The sequence below is a fragment of the Apus apus genome, chromosome 17 (assembly GCF_020740795.1).
Source record: "Apus apus isolate bApuApu2 chromosome 17, bApuApu2.pri.cur, whole genome shotgun sequence".
Classification (NCBI taxonomy): domain Eukaryota; kingdom Metazoa; phylum Chordata; class Aves; order Apodiformes; family Apodidae; genus Apus; species Apus apus.
The window spans coordinates 5,946,289-5,960,451 of record NC_067298.1 but is presented as its reverse complement, the minus strand read 5'-3'; the positions used below and the strand labels follow the sequence as shown (position 1 = coordinate 5,960,451).

General features: G+C 47.2%; 2 protein-coding genes across 6 annotated transcripts in view; one reads left to right on the top strand and one right to left on the bottom strand.

Annotated features, from left to right (window-relative positions):
* GGA3 (golgi associated, gamma adaptin ear containing, ARF binding protein 3) overlaps positions 1–11,237 on the bottom strand; it is a 22,189-nt gene extending 10,952 nt beyond the window's left edge. Inside the window, exons 1-8 of one of the 5 annotated variants that reach the window (XM_051634734.1) lie at positions 11,225–11,237; positions 5,325–5,409; positions 4,538–4,613; positions 3,960–4,058; positions 3,070–3,193; positions 1,997–2,100; positions 1,433–1,513; positions 120–257 (exon numbers count right to left, since the gene is read on the bottom strand). In XM_051634734.1, the coding sequence (XP_051490694.1) occupies positions 120–257; positions 1,433–1,513; positions 1,997–2,100; positions 3,070–3,193; positions 3,960–4,043 (531 nt within the window). In that variant the 5' untranslated portion in view covers positions 4,044–4,058; positions 4,538–4,613; positions 5,325–5,409; positions 11,225–11,237. Of the gene's footprint in view, positions 1–119; positions 258–1,432; positions 1,514–1,996; positions 2,101–3,069; positions 3,194–3,959; positions 4,059–4,537; positions 4,614–5,324; positions 5,410–8,555; positions 8,719–10,870; positions 10,921–11,224 lie in introns of those variants that run through there. The other 4 variants (XM_051634729.1, XM_051634731.1, XM_051634732.1 and 1 more) reach the window with 4 other exon arrangements.
* Positions 11,005–14,163, top strand: MRPS7 (mitochondrial ribosomal protein S7). Its single transcript, XM_051634739.1, has 5 exons — positions 11,005–11,095; positions 11,511–11,702; positions 12,006–12,069; positions 12,444–12,611; positions 13,408–14,163. Exons 1-5 carry the CDS (start codon positions 11,046–11,048, stop codon positions 13,627–13,629), a joined length of 696 nt encoding a protein of 231 aa, XP_051490699.1. The 5' UTR covers positions 11,005–11,045; the 3' UTR covers positions 13,630–14,163.

The window sequence follows — 14,163 nt, the reverse complement described above, 5'->3', positions numbered from 1 at the left end:
TGTTTCTCCCCATTGCTCTCCATTTTACTGCACTGTTTGCAATTCTCTGCAAAACTAAGTCTGGGAGAAGAAAGGACTAATTCCAGGATTTCTGGGAAGAAGGAGCAGCTCAGACCCACCTTCATGAGCTCCCTGTCAGCCTCTGATGACTCCTCTTTGCTGTAATGAGCCAACATCTCATTCAGCAGCTTCACATTGTTATTGACTTCCTCCAGCGTGTGCAGGCGTCTTGTCACCTTCTGAATCCGAGCCTCGTCCTTCAGGGGGTAGAACAGAGACAGAGAAAGTGAGTGCTCCTGGAAAGGTCCACAGTTATCACCAGAGCAGGTGTGATCTGTAAATCATGTCAAATAATGTCTAACTGAAAAAAAAACAAACACCACCACAAAAACCCCTCTCCAATTTATGTCAAGCGTTGCTTATTTTACTATCTTTTCACCACCATCCTGAAATGACAGAATACCCCATCGTTCCAAAAAGTCTCATTAAATAGACCTTAATGTGTAATTGCAACAGTAAAAATCGGAAAGTTCTCAAAAGTTCCTCTCTGACCTTTTCAGAAGACTTTTTTTTTGGTCATATGATGCCATTGTATGAAAAAGATGTGTTTAAAGCAAAACATTTACCAGGAACAACAAGCACTGTCTGGTAGAAAATGTCCACCCATCTCTGATTTGAGATTCCAACTACAGATGCAGCAGAATCTGCCCTGGGGACAGGAGAAGCTTGAATGGAAACATTGCAGTGACATCCTCTTCAGGCTACAAGCTACCCTTGGGTTTTTCTTGGCCAGAATCACAGTGAGTGAGTCATTTCCTGGACTCCAGGGTGATGCCATGGCTGGATGTACCACGGGAAGGTGTTCAACAGGAAGGTGTTTCCATGAAGCCACCTTGTGAGAAGACCCAGTCCAATGACTCAGTCCTCAGAATCCTGGGGTGGTACTGCCATGTTCTCACCAAACCCTGACCTGAGATCTTGAGTGATGTAGTTAACTACAACAAGAGGTACCCAATCCTTGCCCCTTTTTGCCCTGTCCTCCATCAGAGACACCAACTGTAGACAGTTTTGTAATACAAACAACTCCCAGTTGGAGCTAATGTCAAAATTCCAACACATTTGTAGCACACAGAGCCCTGCCAAGTCATCAGATGGCACTCCCCCTTTTTGCTGGTAACCACAGGGAGCAGGTGCAAGTGAGCACTGTTTAGAGATTCTAAAAAATAAGAAAGGCTGGATGTCACTGCTGGTCAGTCTCATTCAGTCCCCACTACTTAACTACAGGAGGTACTAACATCACACTACCGGAGTCTAAACAACCTGGGTCCTGCCATTCACACCATCCTGAAGCTCTCCACCATTTTGAAGCCAAATTGCTTAAAACCTGGAAAGCAGACAGCTCACTGGGACCAATCCTTCAGGAATTTCTTACCTCTTTTACCATGGATTTTATAAGCTTGTTGGCCTCTTGTAAATCATCTGGGTTCTTGCTCTTCAGCAGCTTGGCTAGAAGCTGTAAGACAAGAAGAGGATACTGAGGAAATAAATAAAGACCCTTTGGCAAAGAGAAGCAGCAAGGGAAATCTAAGTGGACAATCCAGGGGAAAAGAGGTCCAGCCCACTATTAGAAAGCTTACCCTGCTTTCATAGTTATGGTTTATTATTTTATGTGAGTTGCTGCCTTCTTGCTTCTACACAGGACACATACTCTGAACTCTCAGAGCCTTCTGACACTAGATAATGATTCCTTCTAATCCATAAGTTTTGGTCCTGTGTGTGAAATGTTCTCTGCCTTCTCATGCTCCAGAGCAGGATGGCACTTGAACCAGGAATAATCTCATAGTGGTAACATAGATGAGGCTTTAATTGGAACTTGGGTGGATAAAGCAACAAGTACACACCACCACCCAAAAATAAAAGTTGAATTAGTAAACTTTTCTTCCTTGCTGTACATGTGCATCACTTTTCATTAGTGATTATGAAGTCTTCACTATACCTTGGATTTTTCCTCATCATCAAACACAGTGTTTTTGGGACGAGGTGGAGGTGAAGGAATCAAGGTTCTGTCTGCAGGAATCACAGGATCAGACATAACGATCCCTGAAAGCAGAAAGGGAACCCACATGGTTTGTACCTGCAGTCACACCAAGCAGTGCACCCAGTTATTCCCAGGCTGCTGTGGAAGCAACCACACAGCCCATCTGTCACTGTCCTAATGAGCAATAATAGGATCAAAACCCCTGAGCACACTGGTTGGAAAATGAAAGTTTTCTTTTATAAAGACCAAAAGCCCAGTAGCTCTGTTGTCACGTCCATACTGCTCCTCTAATAGCCAAGTATAATCAAGAGCCCTCCACTACTTGTCTTTCCCCGCTTTCACATTAGCTCTTGAACCACGAAGTGAAGTCCCAGACAACCCAGCTCTGTGCCAATTCAGGGTGACATTTGTCACTATAAATGGGCTGAGCAGGAAAGCAGCGAGCAGTGCAGAACAGGGTGAGCAGCAGACCAGTGGGGAAGAGCCAAACCTCCTGCTTGCTGCACTGCCAAATCCCTAGATTTGTGGTCTACTTCAAGAGCTTTCCTGGAACCAATTTTTCTTGTGAGGAGACTGCATGCTTCCCAGCCAAGCTTTTTTCTCCGTGCCTACACAAGAAGTTTGTTTCAGTTGACCTACAGGTACAAGTGTAAAGTGATCTAGTTAAAAGAACACAAATAGCTACATGGAGGCTCTTCACAGAATTGCTCTTGTTGGAAAAGACCTTTAAGATCATCAAGTCTTACTCTGCTTTAAATCACACTTGTTCAAATAATTTGCTCACTAGTTCCAAAAAAACTAAAAAAGGCCCTACAAACCAAGGTACTGGAGAGTGCTTAGAAGTATTTGCAAGGTGCTTAACTAAGCTAGTTAAAAAAGCCAACCCAACCCATCCCGAGGCATTTAATGAGAAGCTTTTCAGGGAATCTCTCCTCTCAGAGCTTGCCTTGACCCCATGTCATTAGAAGCTGCCTATTTCGTGTGCTCCTGCTCAAAGTACAGCCTGGAGAGAATGCAGGAAGGCTCCCAACCTTGTCTCTTCAGCATGTAGTAGGCATCCTTGATTTTGGATTCTTCTGGCAAGGCCACTGTCCAGCTATACAGCAACTCAATGACTTTGGTCTTCACCTTCTCTGAGACTCGGTCTCCCAGGTACTAAGAGTGGAAAAAAGATGGACATTCTTCACTTCTTGTTTTAAAAATATAAAGCCCAAACCCAGAGAATGGGATTTTAGTGATATACATGAAAAGGTGTATAATCCACATTCCAAGATGCTCTAAGGTACATCTGACTAAGGGGAAAAAATGCTCCTCCAATGTATTTCAAATAGCAGTGAGGAGAAGCTTTGTGATTATCTTCAGAAAAGAAAAAGCAGCTATTCTGTTGGTTTCAGGATTATGCTATTTAAAAATGACAGCAATACTGAAAACCACCCCCTTCCCTGTCTTACGGGGAAGAATCTGGGAATATTTTGCTGCATCAATCATGCCATCAGGTGTCTCTATTTTTTGCCACATTAAACTGACCACGAATGTTAAGGGACTTAGCCAGGCACTTTTAACACAGTAAGTCAGCAGCAGAGTGAGGACTAGAGCTCTGTGGTGCGTTGCCAAGTCTCTTTTTTTAACCTCTGCATCACACCTCTCCCCCCCACTGATGCTGGGGTTTTGTTTGGCTTTTTGGAAAACACAGACCAAGCTTTGGAGCAGAACTGATGGTAAATACTGGTGGTAAATAAGTGCAACTTACAGGGAAAAATAGTAGGCATAGCACAAAAAAGCCCTTAGCTAACAAATGATCTTGAATATAGGGTAATAAATGCAACGAGCCAGATAGAGCACTGCAGACATTTTGGATGTTGCCTGGAGCTTCCAGAGCTCAAACAAAATGTAAATACAGCCATAAGACTCTGGGACTAACCTTAGGAGACACAACTTTTATTAACTCGTTTAAAAAGCGGAACTTCCCTACTTCATTATGAAATCTTCTCCCACAGTTCTTCATACAAGCTTCCAGCACCTGCATCCAAGTAACAACAGGCTGAAATGAACACCAACACCCTACAGCAACAGAGCAGCTGTGTCCTGCTTACCAGAGAACTGAGAGACCCATGTCAGTGGGACATGTCCTCCTGCTCTGGGATACAGGAGTGGATCTCCCCTCTTGAGGGGTGACACATCAGGACAGGCTGGTCCCCCACTCTCATCTATGAAAACCTGGGTCACTTATCTCACCATCAGATCTCACAACGAGCACAAATCTGCTGCAACTAAACCCCAACTGTTTCGCACTGCACTATTGCTAATGAGCAATCTGGACACTTTAATTACACAAGTGTGCTCCCTCTCAAGGCCCACTCCCCCAAGCAGAGAGAATCAGGGCATCCAGCCCCAGCTAAGCCCCCTGGTACACACTCTGCCCCCTTATACTCTGCAGAGATGATGTCAAGTGACATATAACTGGGTTAAAGAGATGTGGGGGGGGTAAGGACTACCTACTGTCAAGGCTTGCACTGCCTCCCATTCCTGTGGTGACTGGATTTTATGAGCCAGGAGTCTCACAGCTATCTGTGGCCTGAAACAAAGCAGATTCCCAAGACAGACAAAGCAGGTTGAAGGATTTTCAGACTTTCACAAATGATGTTGTATAAACAAGATACCTTTCAAATAATTTTTTAAAAAATGCCATTTAGTACTCTTCATCTTTCCATCAGTGTACAAAGGCTAACAAGAAATGTTCAGGTCATCTCTGTAAGTATATACGAAAGGAAGAAAGGGCTGCCAGTCTGAGCAATTCCAGATTCCTGCTTGGGAGGGGCCAAACTACTCCCAGTACAGTCCCCAGCCCAGGAAATCACTACATTTCTCTTGCATTAGTTTCCTTTTTCCAGAAGAAAACAACCCTTCCTTAGCTCACAGGAAAGCTGTGACCCAGGAGGTTTCCTCAATTAAGCCTTGTGAAGGTTTTAAAGACACGAAGCCCCATCAGACACTGAGAGCTATAACCCCATTTTACACACTGGCAATCAGAGTAATTTTGGCTGGGTGAGAACCCTGCAGCTGCAGAAGCTGACGTTGGAGGCAGATTCAGAATTCCCTTTTTCCCAGTGCTCAGCCTGCATTTAAGCCATCCTGCCTTTCACAGAAAAGAAACCACACTTTGCAGCATCTCCTTTCTTTTGTAGCCAGACCTTGCTTGCAATAACCGTGAAAGGTTATGATCAAATTCTAGATTTTAAACTGTGAATGTTAATTTATTAAGCATAAAGCAGTTTGGGACACCCACCCTTCAAGTTCTTTGTTGATCTGGTCACAGAATCCAATGATGTATTCCCAGTCTTCTTGCCTGTTAGATGGGTTAGTGGCTTTATCTTTGGTAAGGGAGAGAGAACGTATTATCAATCAAGCAAAGACACAGTATAAAAGGTCACATATTTCCTAGAGAAAACCATTTGACAACCCCTGCCAGCTATAAAAAAAACGAGAAAGAAGTTCACACATGGTGTGTCTGTCCAGGGAAAAGGGTGTGTCCAAGTGGAGACATCCAAATATCCAGCAAGAATCACTGCTTTCCAAAAAAAAACAAATCTCAAGTACTTAGAAACACACTATTTCCATACTCTGAATGAGAATGCAAGATAAAATATCTGAGCTTACACAGTTTTTCCCTCTGCCTGAAATGCTCTCTCTTCCTATTTGGCTATAAAATTAAACTCCTTAAAGGCTAAGCCCTCACACTTTCAACATAGGAAATTACTTTTGTACTCCCTGGGAGTTTTGTAGAAATAAAAGCTGGAACATCAGATGTTTAATATAAGGAATTTAGCATTAACAGTTGCTTTTAGAGTGCCAGCTGATTTGTTAGATGCCTCAGCATTCGTCCTGGGAATTATGAACTGAAATTTATTATTATGCATCGAGTTGTTCTTGCAACTATTAAACACCACAGCCTGTGCCTGATCAGGAATTCAATTCCTATATGCTCCAACTTGGAGAGCAATGCTCTCCTGCCTGGGCTATTTCAGGCTCCTGAAGGATGCTCCCTTGGGTACCAGAACCTCACTTATTGTATTGACTGCAGAACAGTGAGGCTATCAGCACCTTTTCTGGGATGAATGCATCTTCCCTGTGTATTCTGCTTAGCTCTGATGGAGGACTGAATTTATAGTAGACAAGATTCCTGCTTTAACCTAATTTTCCAGCCAAGATGACTGGACACAGTAATTGTTCTGTCTTTTAAGGGAAGAAACAGCACACTGTAGCTATACATCTAAGGGCTGGCAGTTAAGAAGCCTTTCTCAAAATTTTAATACAAAGGAAATAGGTATGAGAAAGAATATATTGCTTTGCCAGATAGGATAGAGCAAGGGAGGAAGGACAGGCAAAAAACCAGTACACATCCCTGTACTTTCATTACAGAGGGAAGCACAATGGATAAACACATGCTACATTACAAAGTGCAAGTTTTAATCATCATTAAAACAGATCCTTTTATGTTTCCACTGGCAGAAAAAAACAGCTAACAAATATCTACTCTGAAACCTCTCTGAGTGCACCTTAGTCCTCCTACCATAGCAGTCCTAGAAGGCTTGCTCATCTTTTCCTCCTCATGGAAGGACAAATGTGAAGCCATATTCTAAATTGTTCCATGGATTGCATCTGGAAAACATTCTGCAGAGGTGAACCTCTGTGTCTGCTGTTAATTTTCATGGGACCCTGAAAAGCAAAAGGCAGCAGCCAGGGAGGACTAACTCTGAGATCTCATCTTGTTGTACTAGCTAAACTACCAAGCTGTTTTTTGAACTCAAGAGGTTCAAAGGAGGCTTAGTTTAAAATGCAGCTGCTGCAGAGCCAAGCGACTGCTCAAAACATACAAGGCACTTAGACCTTCTTACCCCACTCACAAGTGCTGAACACCCTGCAAGTGTCATGAAACCAGACTTAACCACCTCAAGTCTCTTCATGCAAGTCAAATGGCATCAGACATGGCTCGGTGCTCCAAAGCACCCCTGCTGCTCTGCAGGCCTAGGTGACAGAAACAGCTCTTGGCTGGAGTTTGTGGAATTTATTGAATACAGGAAGAGCACAAACAAGAACACTCAACTAAATGAACTCTCTGTTGGCTGCACATCCTAAAATTCCTGAAGAGACCTAGTGCAAACAGGAAAAAGTAACCAACATTTCCTTGTCCAATGTTCCTTTAAAAGCTGTTCCAAATATCTCCAAAGATCACTTAGAATGACACTGGATTATTTCACACTTTCATACAGGGTTCAGATTCACCTGCTTTTTGAAACAAAAGCTCTCACAGAAACATAGTCAAGTCTCAGAAGGGGTGAGGGAAGTTATGTTCCATGTGAAGGAACTCCCAATTTCTAACTTTCATAGAATCACCCTGTAAAACCTTAGTGCATGGAAGTTGGTAAGCTTGATCAGAAGTCCTGCCCTGGCTCTGGAGACTGACACAACAGAACTGATGCTCAGCACCAGTCTCAGCACAGCCACATGAACACAGCATCCCAGGGGAGCTTAATTACCTGCTTAACCTTTTCAGAACATCCCTTCATTAAGCTGCATCATATCTTTAAAGACATAACCTAAAATCCTTTCTTCTTTGCAGAAGACTTAAAATGTGGGTAGGGAGCTCCTCTGCACTGCCTTATAAATATGCTTCAACTCTTATATGAAATTATTTGTTGCAGGAAGAAGGTAGGTGCCCTGGAGTACCAAATCCTTGGCTTCTGTGTTGAAACTGCCAACAAAGGCCCATTCAGCCCTGGGTATAAAGTTTGCTTTCAGAGACACTTGTCCACCAGGTACCACCCTGAGAATCCCATTTCACACTGGCAACCAAGTGAATCTGAATGAACAACCTGGGAAGAGAAGTCTCAGCACTACCCTAGCCCTGGCACCACCTCTGTCTCAGCTCTCAGGCACTGCTGTGCTTGAGACATATAAAGTCACTTCATAATTGACCTAAACCCTGAAGCACCAATGTCTCAACACTTAGATGCATCATTAGATATAAAATAAAGGTGCTTATTTTATCTATAGAGAAGCAGCACTGGAATGCAGAGAGCCACATACCCATTAATTGCCTGGCAATATTTCCCATATTTCCCTGGCTTTACTTCTCTATTGAAGTGAGAGAAAAGCCAATTAAACAAGGGGTTTCACCCAGATCAGGCTTAGCATATGAACTGGGAATCCCCAGCCCAAGCATGTCAAATCAAAGTTTGCATCTGCAGGAGGAGCAGGACAGTGCTGAGCCATGACAATACAAGGAAAAGAGAAATTATGACAATCATAATATTTTATCCATTTACACAGCTGGACACTACCTAAGCCTGATGTGAGTGTGATGCAATAAGCTTCCTGTTGGATGCAGCCAAATAGGCAGGGCCAAAGTCAAAGGATCCAGCTGTGTTTGTGGAACTGACATTATTTTCTAACCTCCTCTTCTATTTCAGCTCAGCGCAGAAGAGTCTGCCAGCAGAGAGAGAACAGAGAGGATCACCTTTTCTCATCCCAGCTGCCTGAAACGAAGCAGGAGACACGAAGATGCCAGATCATCACTGGCTGAAGTGCAGCATCTTGCTGCAGTGTTAGGACACAAGGATGATGTTGCTTCATGGGTCTCTTGAGTCCACCTGATGACAGAGACAGGGCAGCACGGAAGGCTGCATCCCACGGGGAAAAAAAAAAAAGATCACTGGCAAGAAGAAATTTTCCATTTTCCCATGACTGGGAAGCTGGCTGTGCTGCTGAGCAAGTCTGGTCCTTTGGAACAGGCCCAGCAGGTACACACCCTCAAGGTTAGTGTTAGGCACGGCCCAGCTGTGTGAGAGTTACAAGAATAAAAGCCTCGGGAGGCCTGGTGAAAGCACTCGGATGTGTCAGAAAGAAAGATGTGCCAGCCTCTACACTCTAGGCCTGCACGGCTCCTCCGGCAATTCACACACACTAACCGCTCTGTGCTCCCCTCCGAGGGGAGGAGCAACCTGATCACACCAGCACAAACCACTGGAGCAGTGACCAGGCATAAATGCATCCTCTGAAATGTGAGAACAACGCTCAAGCCTGAAGAAATGTGGACACCTCTGCAAACAGGAGCACTGCAAGATTTCTTACACTGAGACCTTTAGTGACAGAATATCCTGCTGCTTGGCCAAGGGGGAGAACTTCCATCTTCCACAATTAAAAAACAACTCCACAAATCAAACAGGAAGCTTTCCAGGCTGTACAAGCTAAAATATCCTTCCTACTAGAGATATTTTCACACACAAACTGAACTTGGTGAGTCAGTTCTCCTCGGAGAAAGACGAAAAGGAAGGGATGTGGGTGTTTCTTCACTGGCTACAATAAAAGATATTGACAAATTGTGGGAGTACAGAAGAGGAGCAAAAAAATGGTTAAGGGGACAGAAGGGATTAATCTAAAATTAAAAGAGCTGAAAACATTATTTAGCCATTAACTCCTACAACAGATGATGATGTTTCAATTTTGTATTTGTATGTGTTTGAATTTGATATAAAAATACCTAGAAAGAAGATTTTTTTTGTTTATGGAAGGATGACTCCATAAGGATAAGAGATTTTACACTCTAAGGTATTCAGGACAATGACCATCTTTTGCTGTTTGCCTCGTGCCACACCATTTAGGAACTTCACTCACTGATGTAATCAAACAACTAGTAAGAAGAAAACCTAGGCAACAAGCTAGTGATATAGGACAGCCTCTCAGGGACTGCAGCAAGAGCCCCTGTGTGTGGAATATACAAAAACAATTACTGTTATGACCGATTCATTCAAGAATCACTTCCCAGTCCATCAGTGCCAGGTTCCTACAGCCAAGAGCCCAAAGGCCAAGGAGACTCAGGAGCAGACACACAACAAGGGCATACCCAGCAAGGGTGGGGGATGAAGAAGCCACGTGCCTTCATCCTTCTCCCTGTCTCTAACATTTAAGATCCTGTGATAAACAATGCCACACCTTGACAAAGGACTTTTGACTTTTCCAGTCTGTATGGAACGTGCATCCATAACTCCCACCCTGGAACTGCAGCTAGGCACAAGGCAGAATTCATCTGCTTGAAATGCACGGTTGTATAACACATGAATGCAGTTTATCTGGGGAGTCCCTACAGCTCTCAGCCTCACAATCAGCACCGAGGTCTATTTGCTATAACCAAAACCGAGGCAAGGGAAAAAGAGAAGGCAGGGACAGACACGTACCGTGAGCCTACACGGTCAAAAAAGAGCAACAGCCTCACAGGTGCTGAGCAGGGTGAGCTACAAACCCGACCGCTCCTCACACCTCCCAACAAGCAAACCGATGCTGAACGGCCCCGAGCCGCTGCTGTGCCCCTACCACCACAGCTCCGCATCTCTCCTTGCCCGATCCTGCCGGGGCGGGCCCCTCGGTGACCCCCGGGAGCGGGGGAGGCCCCACGCCCTTCCCCTCCAGAGGGCACCGACCCGCGCGTGTGGAGGTGCCCGCTGCGGGGGAACCGTCCCCGCGCTGCCCACACAACCCGCACCCTCCCGGGACGGCACCGCCACGGGCCCGGCCGGCCCAGGGCCCAGCCCCGCCGAGCGGGGCGGCGGGGAAAGGCAGGAGGAGGGCGGGAAGGGCCGGGAGAGGGGAGCGAGGCTGAGGGGAGAGGGGCTGAGGGGAGAGGGGCTGAGGGGAGAGGGGCTGAGGGGAGAGGGGAGCCCGGCTGAGGGGAGAGGGGCTGAGGGGAGAGGGGCTGAGGGGAGGCCGGGGAGCGGGCCCGGGAGGCGGCGGGCAGGGCTGTGGGGCCGGGCGGTGGCGCGAGGCCCGGGAACTCACTCAGCCACGACTCCAGGCTCTCCCCCTCCGCCTCCGCCATCTTGCCGGCCCAGCGCGAGGCCCCGCCCCCTCGCAGGTCTCGCGCGGGCGGGGCGGGGCCAGGGCCAGGACCGCCCCTCCCTTTGCGCCCGGCCCCGCCCCCTTCGGGCCCGGCCCCGCCCCCCGCGCAGGGAAGATGGCGGCGCCCAGGCTGGCGGGGCTGAGGCTGCGGGCCTGGCTGCCCCGGTAAGCGGGGCCGGGGGAGCGGGGGGGTGTGCCCTCCACCGGGAGCCCCTGGAGAAGCGGAGGGGGCTGCCTGCGGGCTCGGGGAGCCCGGGCTCTGCGCCTGGGGTCCGTCACGGTGCGCGTGCTTACCCGCTGGGGCCTCGGGACCCGCCTTGCTCCTCTCCAAAACAGACGAAAAATGCCGCCTCCTGTGCCGAATATGAATGAAATTCCAGTTTAAGATACTTGTCCCGCTCACGCGGGGCGTTTTTTCAGGCCACCCTCAACCTTGGACCTCACCTTGTCAGACCTTTGGGCCCTTAGGCCCGGAAGGTGGAGATGCCTCTCAAGTCTAAGATGCCCTTCTGAGACACCTCCACGTCTCTGTCACGACACACCACATAATTTACAGCCCTGTCTCTCTCGTTCTTTGCAGGCTGACGCAGGTGAGATGGAGTCGCTACAACCCCAGTTACTTAGAGCCAGAAGTGGACAAGGAATTGTATCAGAAACCTTTGGAGGAGCTGTCTGAAGAGGAAAAGGAAAAACTGGAGCTTAAGGCTGTTCATCCCATAAAAGCTGCCCCTCCCAGCCTCTCCAGCTCTGTGTTCAGCGACCCCATGATCAGGTCAGAGAAACCATCACCTCTGGTGCAGGGAGGTCCCACGGAGCCACAGTGCCAGGGAGCTGCACTGGCCTCCTCAGCCTTCCCTTGCTGCTCTGCACTTTGCCTTCTGTGACAGCACAATCCTTTGATTTAAGTTAATCTTCTCCCACAAAGCCAGTCCATTGACTGACAGTGATTAGAGATAATTACAGCAGAGCTAGCAGCAGCCAGTCTTAACCATGGGAACAACACAAGGGGGAGGGATTTCTGGGGGTGACAGAATCAGAATTTAAATCAAGATTGCATTTGGCTTTGTGTTTACAGTAAATTCACCAATATGATGATGAAGGATGGAAATAAAGTGCTGGCCAGAAGCCTCATGGCTCAGGTGAGAACTCATGTTTCTTCTCACTAGGATGTAAAATAAATGTAAAATGGAAGGCTGGGATATCAAATCCACTGGAATTAGGAATTACCAGTCCCAACCACATTCCCTGTGCACACACAGCACTCTCACCATGCTTTACCTGATCAGATGTACATTTTGCACAAAACCTCAGCCCCATTCTGTTCACTGAGCACGTGGTGTTGACTTCATGAAGAGCACTCTCCACTCCTCAGTGTCTCTTGGACCTCATGTAGAATCAAAGAATCATTTTAGTTGGAAAAGACTATTTAAGATTGCTGTAAAACAGATGCAATTTCATGGAGTGGGATATTCCATCTGCTCTGCATGTCTCCTTTTCTTGTCTTTGTCCCAAGACTCTAGAGGCCATTAAGAGGAAGCAGCTGGAGAAGTACCACAAAGCTCCAGAAGATGAGAAGGAGACAATTGAATGCAACCCTTATGTCATTTTCCACCAGGCTCTAAAAAACTGCCAGCCCATCATTGGGCTCAGCAACATCACAAGAGGAGGCAAGACCTACCAGGTGAGAGGAGGTAGGCTGGGAGCACATCTGGGCAGGAGAGAGTTAGTTATGGAAGTAGATGAACTGGTTTCCACCCCGTCAGCTCAATATTTCTCCTCCTTGGAAAAAGAGCCACTTTGCACCCTGGATTAAAACAGCTCCAAAGAAACTGTCCAAGATCAAGCCCCCAGCCTGGGAGCATGGTAATTCCCCTGTCAGCAGGTTGTCTCTGGACATGAGAGCAATTCTTGTCCAAGGAGACAGAGCTCAGTGATGGGCAGCAAGTCCTGGCGCCACCAGCTGCATCATGTTGCTTGGGTAGAGGCCCCAAAGGCCCAGGGAGAGTCAGTGCAGCAGCAGAAATCAACTAGATAGAGGGCAACATTGAAACCATGAGCAGAACCTGTCTCCAGGTATGTGCTCTGCAACATTTGAGACCTGGTGGAGAAACGAGATAGACGTGGAGGCACGTTTGTCATCCAGTGCAGGGGAGTGGTGACCATCTCCCACTAGCACAGACCAGCCTGGATCCAGTTCCCATGTAGGCCAGAAGTCCTTACACAGGCCAGTACCTGCTGGCAGAACCCGAGGCTGATCAGAATGTCCATTTTGGTAGCAATGACCCATTTCTGTGGACAGAGGAGAGAAGGGGCACAGCTCAGCTGGCGGGAGCTGCTCCTGCTGCAGAGCAGTGTGCTCCACTGGAGTCACAGCAGGGTGTAATCTGCACGTGTCCAGCTGTACCTGTGTGAGCCCTGGAGAAGAGCAGGTCACTGCTCTGGCCATGCAGTAACTGTGACCTTTAAACCTCTCCCAGGTCCCAGTCCCTCTGAAGGACAATCGGAAGCGCTTCCTGGCCATGAAGTGGTTAATCACCGAGTGCCGGGAGAACAAGCCCCGGCGGACGCTGATGCCTGAGAAGCTCTCCCAGGAGCTGCTCCAGGCCTTCAACAACGAAGGGCCCATCATCAAGAAGAAGCACACGCTGCACAAGATGGCAGAGGCCAACCGGGCGTACGCCCACTTCCGCTGGTGGTAGGACCCTGTGCGTGGGACATGATGCCACCAGCAGAGCTCCAGGGCCACCTGCCTGGGAGAGGCTGGGGAGAAGAGCAAAAGGTGGCACCTTCCCTTCCAGACAGCTTCTGAACTGAGCCTGGAAAGCCCATCTGATCCCTGCAAAGTTCATTTCTTTTGTGCTGGTTTGGATGGGGGAGAGGGAATCTGAAAGAGTTACTGACCCCTGCCTGGATGTTCTAGTTATTTCATTATCACTTGCCTGTTAAGAGAAGCCTTAGATGTTTTTTCTTACAGCAATGCTGTACAAAGTCATCTACCACTTACCTGTTTCCTGGGGACTTGTCTCTCTGCGCCTGTAATCACTGATGGTTTGGCTGCACGCCTCCATCAGCTGGATTGGTTTTTTTCCTTAGTATGATTGGTACAAAAGGCAATAAAAGGCCCTTGTTGATCTTTGGTTCTGGTCATCAGCAGCATTGTCTGCACAGATTTGATGGGAATGTTGACAGAAAAAATAAAACCAGTTTTAATAGGGGAGGTTTCTCAATTCCAA